Below are 20,859 nucleotides of genomic sequence, written 5' to 3' on the forward strand. Positions count from 1 at the left end.
TATTCATTATTTTACAATGTCAAAACATATAATTTAAATAACAGCAATGATTAGAAAATATTTACAATCCCATATATATTAAACTAATTGTATGATTTTATGAATTATATTACAAATATTGAAATATTATAATTTATTTAGCTAAATAATACATAAAACAAATGTTATTTATTATTTTTGTTGTATAATAGTCTATTTTTACTATCATATTATTCTTTTTACATATATATTTGGACTTATTGTTTGTTAAAAAATATTTTTGTAGTTAATTTATAAGTACATATAATGGTATAATTATTTTCATATTTTTATAATATATCAATAAAAATAAATAATACTTATATGAGATCGCCTCGTGTTATAATAATAATAATAATATAAATATTTTATAGATTTTTTAAAACAGTCACTAACATAAGAGTATTAAAGGAGTTTTTTGAATTAAGATTATTTTTATTATTATTTTACTATTATGATAGTGATTTTAATCACTGTCAGGTATCATATATACTTGTCCCCAATGTGCTATCTTTTTTAAAATACAGGTTGGCAATAATTTATTGTTAATAAAAGTATATGTTTCAAAAATAACTAAACCGCAGTTAATACATTATATCTGCAGTTATTTCGATTTAATGTATTAGATTGATTTTAATTATTCCAGAATAATTTAAATGAAAATTCATAGTAACACTTAATAATTATTATTATTCATACTATGGATTATGCGTTAGATCTAAGTGTAATTATTATTTTTAAAAAACTTAAGAGAGTAATATATTCAGAGTTATTAATAAGAAGGTGCTAATTTTTTACATTAGAAATAACTTTATTATGATTTATGAGGCGTTTATAATTTCAGTATACGGTTCTTAATACAATAATATTAATAATAATGTTTGATTAAAATAGAATTTCAATAAGAAATGTCTATATCCTATTCAGAGGTATATTTTTAAGAGAGTCACTGAGTTAAAATCCTGTTTTTTCTAGAGCCAAGACCTAACCAAAACAAGAATACGACACGATCAGAAATTTTTTGAACGAATGTAACTTGATTTTAATGACATTTTACTTTTTTTGTTCTAAATATAATTCAAAATTGCTATCAATTTAAGAGTAAAGGGTAAAATAACTAAAATTTTTACTACTTTCTCCAATCCTAATTTAAAAAAAACCCATAAAATGTTTAAAAAATACCTATAATAAAATCGGCGTTATGTTATAAAATTTTTATAAATGTGGATTTAATTTTTATTTGATCATACAGAGTTTTTATATTATCAAGTGTCATTTAAAATGGTATTCATTTGAAAAATGTTTATTAAAAAATTACCGTCATAATATACAAATACATATCATATTATAGTAATGAGAAGAATAGATACTCCCAAAAACAAACATATTTACATTGTGTAGATGATAATTTTTTGTTTTAAGAGAGATTTAACAGTTTTTATGTATTTTTTTTATATCCCTTCCAGAACAGAACTCTAATTACGCCGCTAGCCGACGAATAAATTACTCGAATTAGTGAATTAATGTTATTTCAATATATAATTAAAAATATTTAAACGAAGTTAGATCGTGTACATGAATCTTGCACCTACCTAACATTTTTTTTTTTGTACGTTTATTTATATATATTAATTATAAATTCGAGAGTCTCTATATCATTAATTTAGTACTAAACACAAGTAAATTAGAATATTCGAAATAATTCAAATTATAGGCAAGTGATTTTAAGTTACAGCGTAAACAAAAAAAAATATGACGAGTAAGAATAGGCAATACAGCTGAATTATAATAAAAAAAATTAGTATCTATATTTTTCTTTAAAAAAGCTATCTCGAAATGTACAAAAAAAATTTAAAGAAAAAAAAGGAATAATAAGTTTAAAATTTAGACTAAATCTGCAAAAATGTATCAAAAAATACAAAGAGAAAAATTTAAGTAGATTAAAAATTGTAAAACTTGATACTTAGATCGAATCCGCCCTATACATAAACAAAAGTAAAGTTTTAACCAGTTTTATAGAAAACTGAAAAAAATTATTTTGATCAATTACATAAATTTATCAATAATTCAACATAAGTAATTGCAAGTAAAATAAATAAAGCACTGTTTAAAAACTACGTTTTATTGCTGACTGAAATTTTAATCATTTATGATGGCCAACCAGTATGTAGATATATTATTATTATTATATATTATATAAGACAGTCAATTATTAATCAAGTATTCTCATTATTGATAAATCAACAGGTTTTCGTAATGAAAATAATAAATAAATTAGAATTTCAGCGACTTAAAAATGTAAAATCTTTCATTTAATGGCACGAATAAGAATTTATTTCAACTTAAATTAGCAATGTTTTGCAGTGACACCTGAAACTACTAATGTTTGGCTCATATTCTTACGGAATTAGATTAATGTTTTACGAGTTCAACTATTTTATACACTTTTTATTTTACAAATGTAGTCGATTAAATTAATACAACACTCTTAAAAATTAAGTAAACGCAGCACATAAAATGATTTTTTCAGTGATGCATTAGTTGTATACTTGTAAATGTATTAAATTAGTGTCTATTTAAGATTGTCTTAAAACATTTTTAGCTTCCATGCCGTCGACGTAGGTTGGTCAAATATTTTTTGGGAGGGTGTCTAAGGGTATTTTAATTAATTAATTTAATCCCTCCTCTAATTCTACGCATATTTTCAGATTGTAGCTGAGTACATATTAATTTTACAAGGGTGTATTTGTCACAATAAACAATCAGTTTCTACAAGACCAATTATATTCAAAGATAATTCAAAAGATCACAAAGTTTGTAATGCTCACTAAATACAACTAAATTTTACTTTTAAAGTTACCCTTAATAATTTTAATATCGGTAATTCTGTAGTCATTAAATAAATTTTAAGTTTATGCTTATGTAGTATACTGAAAGTAAAGATAAGTCGTTGGAATAAATTTTTATTTTAATGTATAAACAAATTTCGAAATTAAACAAAAAATTTAATTTTCGTATAAAAAAATCATAGGACAAGAAAACGTTATAAGTAACGTTATAATTATAATGTTTATAATGATACATTTTGTCAAACGTAGTATCAAAATTATAAGACATCAATGAACGTAAAATATTGTTAAAAATGGTAAAACTTATTACGTAAAACAGTTCTTATTATAACAAAAATAAATATTTTTCAAACGTTATATTTAACGAAAAATTTAAGAAAGAAATAAATTGTCATTTTCCATATCAAGAACTATTTATAACAGTAAATCATCTATCAAATTCATAAACATAAAAATGTAGTAACGCTTTAATATTAAATACATAAAACTTAAAAATTATATAACGTTCAAATGTTGGATAACGTTGAAATGTATTTAAGCGTTAAACGAAAAAATGTTTAATCTAACATTTTTAAAATTAAAATTTTTTGTATTAAAATTATTTTCTACTTCTTATTTTCTATTATTAGTGCCTATACTTCAATCTAAAAAAACCCAGACAGTGGGGACGTGGCATAGTTGGGTCAAGTATAATGATATTTGACAGTGATTAAAATCACTATCATAAAAAACACTTCAATTCAAATTTGTAGATAGTGTTTATTTTAAAAAATTAGTGGATTATTCCATAAGCTACATGATCTCCTATTACGTTATTTATATCCTGATTACAAGTTTTATGATGTATAAGTGTAATATACGAATAAATATATAAAGGGTAATGATCCGATTTAGTCGGATAGTATGTCGAATGAAAGTGGTATATAAATAGTATTTATCATAAAAAAATTGTGTTGATCCATACATTTTTTAAAAAGTCATGTAAAGTCAAACATGTAAAATATAAAATCGAGAATTTTCACACAAAAATAGCATATGGTTGCCATTTTCATCGTGACGACAAAATAAAGTCCAAAATATTTTTTTCCATGATAAAGTATATTACATTAGCTTTAATTTAAAATATATATAAAAGTGTTAGTGTTTCTGAAACACTTTCAAAAGTTAAGTTGAAAAAGTTAATCTTTTGTTAAAAAGTTGTCATTTTCTCAGTGGACAGGTAAAGGGTCATATTTATAAAAAAATATACCAAATAATAGGTAAAAATATCATGCATCTATAAAAAAATTATTTTGATTTGATCATGTTTGAAAGAGTTATGACAGTTTTAAGTAAAAAAATGTCGAAAATTAGCGATTTTTAAATTTGTAATTTTTTTGAAGATTTCCCCTATTTACGAGGGAATTTTTTCAATTTTTTAGGGTAATGTCTTCGACTAGATACGATTTGTGATCTTTTGACATATCGTTGAAAGAAATCGGTTCGGTGAGAGCTAAGAAAAGTGGTAACAGACACAAAAAAAAACACATCATAGTAAAATTAATACCTTCTCAGTTTTGCGTTGAAGCTAAAAAGTATATAAAATGGGGTTAGTACCACTTAGAAAAAAGTGTTACAAAGTATAATTATTTTTAGAGTAGATTATTGCATATAGTAGTAGTGTCTCGTCTAATAAGCATATTAAATGGAGTTTTTGGGGTCTTCCACTCCTTCTGAAAAAGTATATTAAATATACCCAGGATCGGACTAAAATCAATATGAGGCCTGGGATCTCTTAAAATATAGATAATTTCTTCACAGGGGTAGCTTCATATTCCAAATTAAAAATAATGGAGAGGGACGTAACATAAGCTATTGAAGGGACTAATTTATACATTAAAGGGATTGACCCCTTAGGTCTCTTCTAGTAGTAATAGTGGGTAGCTCTAGCTTATATTAATAAAGTAGTTAACTAAATTAATTTTAGTAAAATCAATTTTTGCTACGAAGACGAAAAATATTTTAGTTTTAAGAATATAATTAACCTAAACAACTTATTTTTTTTTGTTTTATATAAAATATTTTTATGTAAAAATTTCAGTAGTCTACACTAAAGAAAATATCCACAACATTTTAACTTCATAAGTAAATAAGTATGAAACGATAAATCGTATATTAAATAGTATCATTTATTAATATGATTCAAGATAATTGAAAAAAAATATGACAAAAAAAGTATATATCGTGTTTTTACATTTACCGCACATATCTGAATAAGCTCCAAAAATCTTTGGGCCCTAAAGACTATCTCCTCTTAGACCCCCCTCTAATCTGGTTCTGTATAAATCCAACCTTGTGGTTTACGATAACATGCAATATCAATTTTTACTGAAATTATAATCAAATAACGAAGGTCGTGTATTGAAACTATTTGAAATACTAAGATAAATAATTAAGATTTAAAACAAACTTATAAATCAAAGACACTTAAAAAATTAATGTTAAAGAAAGAAAGTACTCTGTCAAATATTTGAAAATATTTGACAGAGTTCAAAGTATGTACAAGTGATAATTATCACCTTTACATAAAAAATTTTTTTTGTTTAGTTTAATGAAGTTTATTTCTAGATTATATCAATATGTATAATAATAATAAGCGAACTTGGCCTCAAATCAAATAATTTGTGAAATGATTTTGCTTTTTATTTTCACAGTTATTGAGACATACAATACTCACAGTTAGGAGTATAGCAGTGTGTCATTGTCGCGCTGACTAACTACAACATAAAAGTCTTATTGGATAAATCAATGATCAATAATCATTAGAGTGAATTACCAAAATATAATGTTTTACTGAAAAAAGATTTTTTGTACAATTTTCATTATATATATATATTCTATATTTTTGAAACATTATATATGATAATTATATTTGAAATAAATTAATATAAAAAAGTTATTATTCTTAAAAATTTAGATTTTATGCCACTACAACGAGATGGTAGCATATTTACGGGGAGGGGACCCTGAATTTGCCAGCGATTTTCTAATTGAATATAATAAAAGTTCCAAATTACTAATCCGTATTCTAGAACTCTAATCAGGAAAAATAAATCACACGTCCTTTGCGTGAAGAACTTTATGTACTGTTTTTTTTTTGTGCATTATTTTCTATTGAAATTCTTTTGTTCTCGTTTGTAAAAATTGTAAAGTGGTTATATTTCCTAACTCATAATTATATTTTTGCTTCAACTTTTTAGTTAAAGAAATTTTGTTATACAGAATGTATTATATATATAGATCCGTTTATTTTTATTATAAAAGGTGTTTATAAAGTATAGAACAACACATTTTTTGATATATCAAAAAATATGTTATTCTTGTACTCTATATACTCTATATAGAGTGTTCTATAAATATAAATCAGCATATTTTTAAAATACAGAATGATCATTAAATACAAAACCTACAATTTTATTTTAGAGTAATCAATAGCGATTTTGTAGTGATTCAAAAAGTTTTTAATCGTTCATGTTCTTAGACTTAAATAAAGAAGAGCTACAAAAATAAAAAAACGTATTTATTTTTAATTAAACAATTGCTATATACGATTATAAAAATTTAAGAAACCATAGAAATGTTCAAATTTTATAGAAGCCATGAAGTTTAATTAAAACTTTGAGTTTTAAATCCTAATATGAGCAAAATAAAGAAAGTTTGATTTAAAACTTCACTTAGTTTTGTATACGTCTCTCAGTTTTCTACATAAAAAAAACAATTTACTGGGAATAACTTTTATAAAAACTATTTTATTAACAGATGTCGCTTCTTGTATCGTATGTAGTCCAGTCCCAACTTACACATTTTTGGGGGTCCGGAGCAGATTTTTTAATAGGTCCCAAGAAAAAAATTTTCTTAAAAAATGCAAGCAATGTTTTTATAAAAATTTCAAAGGTCAAAAATTTGATAATAATATAGTTGTTTTACAAATTAGGTAGAATACAAGATTGGCTTTTATTCCTTTGTAAGCATATTATTTGTTGGGCCATGGCACACACTTTAATCCAGGACTAATCAAGTGTCAATCTGAATTTTCTCAATGGAGGTGTTTTGATTAAATTTGATAATAAATTTATATTAAGTCTTCTCTTGTTATTTAATTCTTGTGTTTGAGAGGATAGGAAAAACTGTACGGCACGGCAGAACAGAATCAAACTCCGATATTTATTTACCGAGGCATGACACGTTCATGACTTAACTATGCAGAATGTTTAAGTGAAAATAGTTAAAATTCAAGAGGTTTTTAGACGATTAGCATCAAGCATATTCTGAAAATATAAGGTAGCCACATTTATTTTTAAATATTGGTAACCACAAGAACAAATGAAGAAATATTTGTATGTACAAAGTCTTAATGCATTTTCGTTAATCATTAAAATAATTGTAATGGAATAAGTATTTATTTTTTTTTACGTCTCCAATAATATTCTCCATAATGATCTCTCCACCTCAACAGTCCAAAAAACTGCCAAAACATTCTACAAGCGTTTACACTCTAAAACTTTATACCATCAAAACCCTCTGATCTATCCATCCACTCTATCCCTGGTGACTCCAGAAGCCGCCTAAAGCGAACATGGTGCCGCCTATTGATTGATTAATCCACATTTTCACACGTCATAAAGAACCAGCACTGGTTGGCTTATTCTATCAAGCCTACTGCTTTTGCAGTATTTGCTTAACATGAATATCATTTGTACTTATTGTAATTACATTTATTACATATTGTACGATTTCAAATAAAAGAAAAAAAAATTATTTATTTTAAAAAAGTATACCAAAAAATATCTTATTTGACAAGTGGAAAAAATACTTTTTCCAATTGTTCATTTAATACATGAAGCTCATATTTTAGGAATTTCAAGCAAAATATTATCTAATAAAATAATAACATTTTTGAATGATATTTGCCTTATAGTATTCAGATGGAATAAAAACGTCGTAATCCTAATTCTAGATTATTTATTATTTTTGTTAAAGGTTCAACTTAAAAAAAAGTTCAGTTAACTTAATTTTCTAAAAATGTACATATAACCTTTTGTTATTATAATTATCAATTATTTTTTCGGAAAGTAGAAAAAAATAAGTACTTACTATTTTGAAAAAAAAAAACAATTAAATTTAAGATTAATGGTATTATTAGGTGTTGCCGTTGGCTTGTCATGTAAGAATGAAAACAATTTAACATATACTATTTTAGTGTATAATAAATGTTTCCGTTCTGATAGTAAAATTTTCTTTGTAATAACACCAGTAATCTATTTTCATAAAATAATAACAACGATTATTATTTGTAATGTTTAAAATTTAAGTAAGGTAGGTGTGAGTAATAAGGCATAGCTAGACTTTATGCAAATCTTAATATCTACTAGATCTTTTACAAGCTTAGCTAGACATCATTACCTAAACCTAGCTTATAATATTTTTAATGCACTAATAAAATTGTTATTTAAAAAACTTTTTGTAAGATAGGAGTATATTTTTTCTTAAGTGAATAATAAAAAACAATCACTATATCGATACGTTATGGCGATAAAAAAAACTTATTTGGCAATCGGTCTGACTGAGACCTTGGATTGATGGAATCCCATGGTGTCGTCAGGTGATCAAGGTAAACCCTGTGGGACGCCATGGAACACTACTCAAATGCTTAGCATAACAACATTCATTATTATTGTTTTATTAAATAAAAAACAACCATGAGCTATGAATCTATATGGTAAATAGTAATATTTATTGTGTTTTACATCGATTATAATCGATGCAATATTTAATACAATAGTTCATAATCGACGGGAACTCATTCTGCAATGTCCGTCCTCGAACTAACGCGAAAAATCAACACTGGGACCCATTGAAACCTAAAATTACAGCTTAAAAATAGATAAACTAAATAGCGGACTAACAAAAAAAAAAAATCAAGGCAGTAAATATATTGTTTTAAATACATTTTTTTATTGAATATTTTTATTAACCTCAGAAAAAAATGAAACATGTTTCACATGTTGTGTAAAATACTTGAAATATTTATATATATATTTATATATATATAATACATATACATATAGACATATATTTTATACAATTATACATAAATAAATAATTTTGCCATCGGAAAATGTGTTGTACAACAAACTTAATAGTTGTGTTAATAATAACTTTTATATCACTAGAAAATATACAATTTATTTTTTCTGTACGGTTATTTTGTACAACTTGTAAATTAAAATAGTTCAACAAAAAAGAAAAAAACAAATTATTAGCCTTAAGTACCGAACCATCACAACGATAAAAATAAAATTACATAATAATTTGTTTAAAAGCGGAACAACGAAATTTAATACAAATTGAGCATTAAACGAATTAAAAATTATACAATAATAGTTAAAAAATTAACGTTTTAAACTAATTAGTGAAAAAGTACAAACTTTTCAAAGTAAAATTTGAATCCTACATAATTAGGTTTTAAGTTAGGAATTTGTTAATTACTTTCGTGACTCGTTGACTATACTATTACAAATGGTAACAATCACATGAGAAATTCTTTAATTGTTTGGCGATTTTTTTTTATTCATTCAGCAAGTCAAAAAAAAACAAATATAATTTACAATTTTACTGAGATCCATAAAGCTGACCTCTAGAGTGCTCAGAACATTTTCGAAATTATAAATATATAAATAAATATTTGTATATATTTATATAAATATAATAGCAAATAAGAGAGAAAATGTAATTTGACTTGAAATAATTGAAATGCGTTTTTCTCTAGTTAATTCAATTTCAATTAGTTATTCTTTTTAATGTACACATCAGTCTTGGTACAGACAATCTTTAAAAAAAATATTGAAATTTTCATTTTATATTTACAAATTAGGTCAGCTATGAAGCTGGGTATGATCAAATCATGTATACTCATCAATAACTTAATACCAAAACTTAATTTATATATTATGGTTACAAAACAAAACATTAAATCGAGCACGTATGAGTGACGACGACGAGAGTGCGGTGGAAAATATCGACCAAAAATAATAATAATAGTAATAATAATAATAACAACAACACATTTTATACAATAATAAAACGATTGACATATTTTCTGGAAGAAAAAGTTTTGTCGATTTAATTTAAAATAATTTAAGTCGACGGGTGAGAGGTATGGTCTCTTTTTTTGTTATCACTGACGAATTTATCACACACAGCAACGTTGCTCGACCTGCTAGTGAGGTGGGACGAGGTAATTAAGTTCACTGAACTTTATCCTTCATACCATGTAACAGGTGTTCAGACATAATAGACGATGGGCTCGGTTGGTGTGAGTAGTTGCGTATGTGATGCAACGAGATCAGTTGGTTTGGAAAACTATTGGGCATCGACACTGAAGGAGGCTTCATGTCCATAGGTCCTGCCATAGGTGACAGTTGATGGCCGTGAGCGAGCTGCTTGGCTCCCGGGAATGGTAAATGATTGTAAGGCAAATACATGGGAGGACCCGGGTTGTGTTGTTGATGGTGATGTTGTTGATGATGCGATGGAGGTGGAGGGTGTCCTGGTAGACCGAACGATTGGATAGGTGTAAACGCCGACGTACTGGTCTTGGGCACTGAAGATTCCGAAAGATATTCGGGTGGTGCTGGTGGCAAGTGAGGGTGACGAGAAGGCTGATCGTCAGCAGAAGCCGATGCGGGTGCTGAGCCGGGACCACCGCCGTTTTGCATCGATTCGCCATTGGCTCCGCTCTGCTGCTGAAGACATTCTTGCTGCTGTTGATTAATAGCTTCAACTAAATTATTGGCTGTATCAGGTGACATTTTGCCCCAATATGCTCCATTCTCTAGCGCCACTCTGGGTATGCCAATAATAGGTGGCCTTTTGTCCATGCGCTCAGCGTGTTTTTGCATGTGCTTAGAGAGGTATGTTTCTTGTGTATACGATTTTCCACAATATTGACAAATATGAGTTTTGAGATGTTTAGATTCTTTGTGTTTGGGTATATGCTCGAGCAACGCTGTTTCGTCTGTGAAACACTTATAGCACGAGTTGCACTTAAATGGTTTATCTGTTTGGTGACATCGTGAGTGTGATTGAAGGTTAGACAATTGCGAAAACGCCTTGGTGCATCCAGGATGTCGACATTTGTAAGGTTTGTCTCCTGTATGGGTGCGTATATGCTGCTGTAGGTGACTGAGTTGTGTGAAACGGCGTTGGCAAATGTCACAACGATAAGGTTTAATTCCCAGATGGATGCGGGTGTGCTGACTCAAGTAAGAACTGTTGGCGAAAGTCTTGTTGCATTGGTGACATTTGTAAGGTTTGACGTCTTTAACGTGCAACTGCGAGTGAAGTTGGAGTTCTGACTTTGAAGAGAAAATCTAAACAAAAATAGATATTATTAGTATTAATTGTGTTAAGAAATAATGATGTTAACAATTCTACAGTTTAGTTGAGTTTATTATTATTATTTCTTTTTTTACATAAAAAAAACCAGTTCATTGTGTTGGTGTGACTGCTGTGGGCGTGTTCAGGTTTCTAGATGTTCACTTAGGATTATACATTTCTACCGTCACCACAACACGGACCAGACACAACAGATAACGAGTTACGGATATTCGGGCGTACGTCCAAAAAACCGCAACAAGATTGGTCGAGTAGAGGGGAGAAAAAATAGAATTTTCAGAGCAAAAGTTAAGGTCAAGGCGTCCGAATATAGATTATTAAACGGCTGCGGAAGGATTAACAATTGGAGTATATCCAATGTCATCAAAGGGACCAAAAATGTCACGGATAAATTCCATGGTGCTTACCCGTTGTTTTGGACAAAAAGTATCCCAGCGTGGTCGAGAAAGGACAAACGGCACAATATTATAAATTTAATTATCATCGAACGGCGTGTAATATTTATGGTTGTAGGAGGAAACAAACAGCACCTGACGTTTCAGTACGGGAGCAACTCTAAGGGAAGGATAACTTAAATTGGATTGTTTACGGACACCCTGAGAGTTTTCCGATCTTTTTTTGTTCGCTTTCTTACGAACAACAAAGTGGTCTACCCGTATTTGTGCCGTCCAGTCTTTTATACCGGTTTCAGTAAGACGCAGACGGTTTTCGGATAAAACGGGTTACCCCCACCATTAACCATACAACAACCAACATAATGTATACCGATAATTATTTCTAATGTAGAATAGCATCATACCGGCAAGTTGTCTAAAGAGCAAGAGAAATAAAAACAAAAATCGGTTGAAAAAATAATTGAAACAAGAAAAATAAGAATATTGATCAATGTTAGGGTAACTGAATTCACCGCAAATCGAAGGTAGACTGTATGAATTCGGAAAATTCTCATAGAAAATACAACAAGATGACTGTATTTTCCGAGTAGTGATGTTTTTTCTAAAGAAAATCATCATTGTATCTAAATATGATGGCGGCAGCAAGTACAACATATATACAGGCTGATGATTATCTCTCAGCCGTCAGATTTATTCGCTTGTCTGTTTTGGGGTCTGCCGCAATCGTGCGCACTCACACAATATTATTCATCGTAGTCAAGTAGTGTATGGACCGGTTTATTAAATATTTTTTAGAGGCGGCGGGGCCACATAAAATACACAGCCACGCACACGAGACCAAGACACAATATTTGGTCCTGCCAAACAGTTATAATATTATTTTGCCATATAATACACATATTATTAAATACTACACAGTATTTTTTATTTTACATTATTTCGTACGAAACAACAATAATTCTAAGAACACTTTTCTTTTTATATATTCATTATTTGTACATAGAAAATCGATCGCAGAAAATACAAGTAGGCAAACCCACGAAAATAGTTATTTCACAGTGGAAAAAAACAAGTCATATTACTGTTTTAATAATAATGTCCTATTAATAATCATGTAAGTGTATAAACACCGTAACATTTAGCCCTTTTCGTGGAATTTCTGCATCCAGACTATAAGGTAGCTTTGTTAATAAAACATATTTGAATACTCGATATAAATCATTTGTTTTCGTGGAAAGTAGAAGCCAAAAGAAAAAAAACGACCCGGTTTTTATCCACTCGGAGCGCTGTACTTGTATTCATATGCAAACACCACACTATTGTTTCGACTATAGATGTCGTCGCACCGGTTCGTTTTCTCTCTCTCTTTCTCATTAAGTCCACGTGCGACGCAATTTTTTTCTTTTTTTTTATTCATAATTAGCAAAACAACAGCGGTGGTAGCGACAAAAAAAATTACCTGGGTCACCACAGCAGCAGATTTTTATCACACGGCCTTCACAAGACGGACCACAATACTTGGTTTATTTTATTTCGTTATTTATCTTGATTATTATATTTTTATCAGCGACGATAATTTACAAAACAATCGTAATACGGAATAAAGAAGAATAATTAACTTAAATTTTAGACGGTTACGGTAATCGTAAGTGGAAAATACACAAAGTATTTAACGAATTGCTGAAGTCGAGATAAATCGTAAATAGATATGCTGCGGTTTCAATTTGACGTAAGCTAATATAATTTTTATGACAAATTTTCTCTTTTGACTAACAATAACATTAACGAACGGTCGACAGTCAAAAAAAAAAAAAAAAGGTTGGTTCATTGAAAATTACGGTCGTTGCATTTTAAACCACTAATAATTTCATTGCAACATAGTTCAAGTTTTAATTTTTTAACAAAATTACTAATATTATTTGGGCGTCTGAAAGTGTTAGATACATATTTTTTGTGCACTTGGCCAATTTTTAAAACCATACAGAATTACTGTTGGTGTTCTTTATGATTAAGAACTGAAATTTGTTTAAAAATCGTTTAACACGTTAAAAATGGTTTTATTCGGAAAATCAAAAGTGGCAAGATCATTCGGTCGACTTATAGAAAACGTGGACAATGATCTTTGTTATGTAATTATTGTATGTTACAGTTTTCAACAGAGTAAAAACACTAATGGTGTGGACCCAGGACAAGTATGTTCTAGCCACCGTAGGACAAGTAGGTGTAAATCCTATCGAGTGGCAACACCTGAGCGGCGTTCAAGGTCAGAGTGTCGTCTACAAAACGGCTATTAACGCTAGACAAATTTTACGAGACGGTTCCATTCGTGCGTCGGGGAACAGCCGCTGTCGATGACTAAACAGACTCTTCTGTACGCGTCCTCCATTGATCCAATGATAAAATATCATCGTGTGGGGATCGGCACAGAAAAGGTTGTGATATGGACGGAGGCGTGGAATTAGTCTGAGAGACATACACGAATTCCGACAGCCGAGTCTGTTCTACAGCCACCGGGACTCGTGTGTATAATATCATACACACATCATTATGCGGCAACGTACACGATATATTTTCGACGGCGGGTGCTACCTGACTGTCTAGAACGAGTGCGTGTGCAGCGAGCCATCGTCGTCGGCGCAACAATGCGGGCGCGGTGTCAGGCAGTCGCTGTTCGCCGTCGTAGAATTTAGTTTTTCAGCTTAGCATTCGATAACACAAACAAAAGCCCTTTGTGTTGAACAACAGCGAAAACAAAAAAACGAGTTGAAATTTATTGAATTATTACTATTTTGAACTTGACGTGTGAATCGGCAGCTTCGTATAATTACTTAAAAAATAACAATCGCATTGGTGGGTTACCGAAAGTACTCGTTTAAAAACGTTTTGATGTCGATTAAAAAAAAAAAAAAATTCTTAAATCCTCGGGAAAAAACCACGTGTAAACAAATTTTGATACTGCGTTCTCTTGATTTGTTTGGAGACGCCAAACCGGAAATTTCGACCTTAAATTAATGAGCTGTTTGGTGTTTTAATTTTTCTTATCAGTGGGTCACGAAAACCAAAAATTCAGACACTATCTATACTGAATTGATGATTAAATGTGTGTTAATTACAATATTGAAAATTAATATTATCGATTTTATTTAATTGCGAGATTCCCATAGAAAATTAAAGGAAAACCCATTCTGACATTCCACTACGCTGAACGATTGTTGACATAGCCGAAAATCCCAATAAAATAGACATTCAACATTTTCCGACATTAAAACATTTCATCTTAGTAAAATAGGTAAATTCAAACCAACGATATTTGGCATTTTTACTAGATTAAGTTGATTGTTTCTCAACAATAACAAAATTTTGTCTACTATAAATTATGATGAACAAAAAACAGTTACTTCTGAGGCCGAAAAAATAGATATGACTTTAAATTCTAGGAAAAGCAAAAACGATTGGTCAAAACTGAATTTATATTGAACCAGAACGTGTTAAATAATTTAATAAAATTTAATTCGACCGCATTATGTTAAATTAACAAAAATTATAATCCAACGATTCGTAAATAATACACTAAGACACTATTCCACACCGGTTTGTCCAGCTCTGCTCAACAATTATTTTTCGTCCCCAGCAAGAATAGTAATTATCATCAAACATCAAATAACAAATTATTATTATGTAACATAAAACCAAAATCTCAAAGCCACGATACTTTTTACCCAATAAAATCATTAAAAATCAATCCATTTTGCTCACCAATATTAACCACAATCGTCAATCGTTATTCCAAAACATTTTTTTTTACTATTTTATAATGACCTCCCCCTCCCTCAAGCAGAGCACCGTCGCAAAACATCTATTAATAACTAATCATTTTTTCTTTGAAACAATATATATATATATATATATATATTCTATTTACAAATTCTGTCGGTTATAAGCAATTAATATTTTTTCTAAAAAAGATTAAATTGGTATGTTAATGTGTTTTCGTTTGCGAATAAAAATTTAAACGGTCCGTACGAAACACTTGCCAAACCACCAATCTTTTATACAAATATAGATTTAAATAATCTTAAATCTATACTACAAATCTTACAAATACGATTTTTTTTAAAGATAATCATTACAACGATAAAGTAATATTTGTAACGGTAAGAAAAATGATAAATGTCCAACAGTTAATTTAATCATCACGTTGATCGTTTAAATAAATGTGAACAATAATCGTTATTCATTAATAAATAAAAAAAAAAATCAATTTTTTTAGGCGCGTAATTAAATATTAGTTATATCAATGAAAAGTCGACAAGCCGAAGATAGTAACTGTAACGCGAAGTAAACATTTAAATTTGTAATTTCATTGGAATAAATACAAAAAGGAGCAGCGTAATTTGAAGATTACTGGAGAGACACTTGGCGTCTTAAACTCGTAATATCACATTATTTGATTTCCTATTTTTTATACGACAAGTTCGCACTGTCGGGGTGCTTCATTATTAAATAACTAAAACATTGTAATGATAACAATAAAGTAATGGGTCTTACCTCAGGGTTCCCATGGTCTACGCTCGACCATCCGAGACCGTCTCTGCCTTTGTTCACGCCCCGCTTCCTACCGCGACCCTGTAACAGACAATAATATTACATAAGGATGGTGTCGGCATTACATTATTTTGGTGGAAAACAAGTTTAAAAATCAGCGGATTGGCAACGAAACGGCCAGCAGCAAAAGACAAAACCAGAGCGAGTGGTCTAACGCATATATGATTATTATGTAAAATTCGAGGGCGGCACACGTTTCAACAGCACGCGCGTTTAGAGCTGCGCGATATGATTTAAACGAGAAACCGGTTGCTCGGTACAAAAATCTACTAGTTTTGAAAAACACCCTGTTTTTTATTCGCTTTGTGGTGTGTGCACACGCAGCAATAATGTATACACGACATTAGCAAAACAAATTTAAGTGTACGCTATACGCACAAGCCGGTTTTTGGTAACTTAAATAATTCATAAGCGTCGTACGATCATGTTGTCCACCAGATATTATAACTGTTGATTTTGGTCGGAGGTGGTGTATCAAAATGTGCAACGACACAATCGTATTTTTTAGACTTGTGTTACAACTCAACTTCATTTGTGGTGAGCTTGCGAGACGCGCGTCCGTTTTATCAGCTCTTTCGTTGTGCCGGTCTATTAATACGATTTTTATTTTGGCATCAATGACGCTCATAATTTTGGCATCGGTCTTTGCGTTCGAGAAAAAACCGCCGTTTCACCTAAAATGTAAGTGTGCACCACAACGATCATACGTTTTTTAATGACCCCGGCCGTACAATTAAGTCGACCAATTTGTCGATATACGTATGCGCACCGTTCTCCCTCCTCCTACTCCATTGCCACCGCTGCCCGTTCATTACTCCCATCAATTCGGCGGACCCTCTTTTCGGATTATTGCACAATCGTGCCGGTATACTCGTGTATATGTGTATACACTTATGTATACCGGTGGCGGTTGCGTGCAACACACACAACAATAAGCATGAAAAAAAAAAAAAAAGGGAGCGTACAATCGAGTTTTTTTGTTTCATTAACCCGCCCTCTTCTCCCGTGCACGTACCTCGTATGTGTAACTCTTGCGGAAAGGGTGAAAAACATAGATGGGCAGCAAAGCTCAGACCGACGCCGCCCTTCCCGTGTCCGTTGGTAAAATGGAGGTGTTCAGGTCATTCGGTGGTCACCACATCGATGGAACGGACAAACGAAAAAATAAAACGCAAAATTATCGGCACGCTCGATTAGCAGAAGCAAAAAACAATTGCCGATGAATTTCTGTCTTCATAACTCCAACGAACTAAGCACTCCGTGGCCCCATTGTCGACCCAATCCGACCCGCCTAGCGTCAAAATACCTCGCACAAAATGCGGGTATGCTGACGACTTATCATACCGATTAAAAAACGCACGTAGGCTCTCCAACATTATGTTTTATATTTGTCTAGGCTGCCTAACAAATAATAGGAAACGATTTTCTATGATGATTAAATATTTGCCCGTGAAATACAAATAATTTCTTTTTTTGCGAAATTAATATTTCATTCTACAGTATATTACAAACATTGAAACGTCCTATTGCGATTAAATTTTTTTAAAAAAAAAACGTCAGCAAATATTTGCACACCATCAGACGAGTAGACTACTAAACGATTTCAGTGGATTAAATTTTCGGTGCGATATTTTGTCTTCCGAATATTATATTGTTATGACTTTCTGGGAACGGAACGATACCCGTTGAAGATGTAAACTAGCGACGGACAAACCCAACTGAACGAGGAGGGGGGAAGCAGCAGCAGCAGGGCGACGGAAAAGGGGCTAACCCGAAAACAAATATTTACCACGAGCAAACTGTATCGTGTTGGTAGAAGAAAAAAAAAACTATGACACTTGTCAGGTGGTTTGCGCACATGTACCCCGACAGCGATAGATTGTTGTGTACAGAAATTTAATGTCGTATCGGCGACACGCGTATACTTTGCTTGTTCTATCAACTCCCACCCACAAACACCGTGCCAGGAATAATTTTCGACTGCTTCTGGCAGATTTGTCTTCGAGGGGTTCAACAGCAGGACGGGGGAATTTACGATTGTTAAAACCACGACCTCGTGGTGTTTTTCAACTCGTCACATGGTGTCGAGTGGAACCAATTTCGAAAATTCGCCGTCGGCCGACACGTTGCCGGGAAACGCGCTTCGCCCGATGACGGCGGCCATAAATCCTTCGAGTATGCTGCACACGGTTTTTCATTGTGTGGGCGGGTTTCAGCGCACATTTCGAATGTACGACCGAGAAAACTACGGCGTCGCTCGAGTTTTGGAGGAAACAACTCGTTTAATTGTCAACCGTGGCGGAGATTAGTTCCCTGAAAACCGATACGTCCGTCGGAAGCCGCGTTTTCGGTACGAGTAGCAGTGATAAGGTCTATTGCTGTTGGCAACGACTTTTTTGTCGACAGATGGGTGTCCGGTGCGCGATTTGCGTTTGTTTGCGCGTGCAAGGTGCACACGCGCGCAACACTTTTTAGCCGTGTTCGATAATAACATTTATGCGCGACCACGAATCCTGTGCGAGCATATGGCGTTAAATATCGTCTTTGTGCGCGGGGGAGTCTGGTGTTTTTTACGACCACTTCTATTCGTGTAATTATCGTTCATTCTGTATTTCTCTATCGGCCGGTCGTCGGTGAATTTACATTAACGGCGTCGAGTGGCGCCAAACGGTTAAAACAAAAATCGACGGCTACCGGATACGCGACTATTGTACACCAAACGGCCGGTACGCCGCACGTGCACACCGTTTGCTGTTGATGTTTCCGAAAATTATTTTTAATAAGGTCGCAGAAAAAAGGATTGTCGAGAGAGGCGGTTACTGTGCAGCAACGGGCACGGAGTAGGCGGAGAAGCGGAGAGGAGTATAACGGCCGCACGTGGTTACTTACAAGGCCATGCCGTTGCCACCGTCGGAACGGATAAACTCCATTTCCTGAAATAAATTCGGCTAATAAATTCACGGTGAAAAACCGTACGGAACACCTATGGCCGTCGCAGAAGAATTTACTGTGCGGATATCGAGTGACGCCTATTTGACTGTATTCGTTTAAAATCTCAATTACACAAACGTCGCCAACACGACGTGGGCGACGGCAACGAACTGGTCGGACGATAACCGCCGTCAATTTCGTGTGAGTTTTATCTCTCGCCGAGAACCGCAGATAACGACGTCTACGCGGAACCGGTGCATTGTACGCCGCATTGCGCGTGTCGATTTTTTCTTATTCCCAACAGCACGTGTATGTATTCCGAGAGATTCATAAATCGTCCTCGCGTTAGTAACAAGTGTCTCATTAAAATCGTAACCACTGCACACCGAGACGTCTCCTACAAAACAAACACGCCGTTTATACACGCAATAGAAAATCTGATTTCACAACTTTTTGCCACGCGAATAAAATATGTTATTGAGGAAATTTGTATTGGAAATGTCGGCAAATTGTTTTAGGGCACACGTCAGTCGAGTAGCTCAATGTCGTTACTCGAAATACTTACAATTATAATTCCAGATAAACAATGAAAACCAGAAAAAACGTCGAGACTAAGACAATGCAGCAGCAGCAGCAGCAGGTTAGACCGGCGTGTGTATCGAGTGGCCGGCACACACTCCAAGTCCGATAATGAAATGGCACAGGCATATTATAAAATAAATACGGATTTTCAAAACCGAGATAATATATTATTATAGCTGTTATCTCTCGAGTATTAGATTACAACGATGAAAACCGCTTGTTTGAGCATTTCGCACCCGCGTACCAGAACACCTACTGATGACGGCCACTAGAAAATATTTGTCGACTAACAACATTATTATCAACATTGTCGTCTTTGATATACTTATGTTATCATACTTATTTTCGACGGGCGACTCGGCAACGACGCTTTGTAACCTGTTCTAATGTTACATTGATTCATTTATTGTTTTTCAATTTTTACGCTAAAATTGTGTAGTTCGGCTTGATCGGCTCTGACCCGTCGGGTGGTATCGGCCAACGCGAGAGGAATGAACAGAACGCTGATAACGCGTATTGTCGACAAATAATCAAATTTTTAGTCCGTGTAATGACATTTTGCATTATGAGAGCGCGTACATAAATGTAGGTCGATGACAACGTCGCCACCGTATTAATTTTTTGCAGCGATTGCATTAAAACGACATTTTTTTACCGCATTTCTCAACCACCGGCGCTGTATTATTCATTGTGCTGGCGAGACATACCCACAGGTACGTTGATAATAAGGTGCCAATCCCCGGAATTGATTAGAAAGCCAAAGGCCTCAGGTCAACGATATCGTCACTTTTTTTTCAGAGGATCGTAGTGACCGTCACAACCTAAGTGCTTTCTACGAACTACGAATTACCTGAAGAACCACGTATGGCCGCCGTCCGGGAAAACCGAGGATCGGAAGCGAGCACGGGTAAAAAGATGAGTGAAAAAATTGCCATCGTGATTGATTTTCAAACACGCGCTAGTCATTAACAATAGTGCGATCCGTGATCTGGGGATTACATTAGGAGCGCACACGACTTTTACTCATCAGACAAATTTCCAAC

At 32.3% G+C, this 20,859-nt stretch overlaps 1 protein-coding gene across 9 annotated transcripts in view; it reads right to left on the reverse strand.

The window, feature by feature from the left end:
- Positions 1–9,037: 9,037 nt before the first annotated feature.
- The window catches only part of LOC126895663 (zinc finger protein rotund-like), an 83,399-nt gene continuing 71,577 nt past the window's right edge, over positions 9,038–20,859 (reverse strand). For 8 of the 9 annotated variants that reach the window (XM_050667802.1, XM_050667801.1, XM_050667804.1 and 5 more), the window contains exons 6-7: positions 16,247–16,324; positions 9,038–11,278 (exon numbers count right to left, since the gene is read on the reverse strand). In XM_050667802.1, the coding sequence (XP_050523759.1) occupies positions 10,154–11,278; positions 16,247–16,324 (1,203 nt within the window). In that variant the 3' untranslated portion in view covers positions 9,038–10,153. The remainder of the gene's footprint in view (positions 11,279–16,246; positions 16,325–20,859) is intronic. The other variant, XM_050667799.1, reaches the window with a different exon arrangement.

This window comes from Daktulosphaira vitifoliae, unplaced genomic scaffold, assembly GCF_025091365.1.
Source record: "Daktulosphaira vitifoliae isolate Bord-2020 unplaced genomic scaffold, ASM2509136v1 Scaffold_1, whole genome shotgun sequence".
In the NCBI taxonomy this organism is placed as follows: domain Eukaryota; kingdom Metazoa; phylum Arthropoda; class Insecta; order Hemiptera; family Phylloxeridae; genus Daktulosphaira; species Daktulosphaira vitifoliae.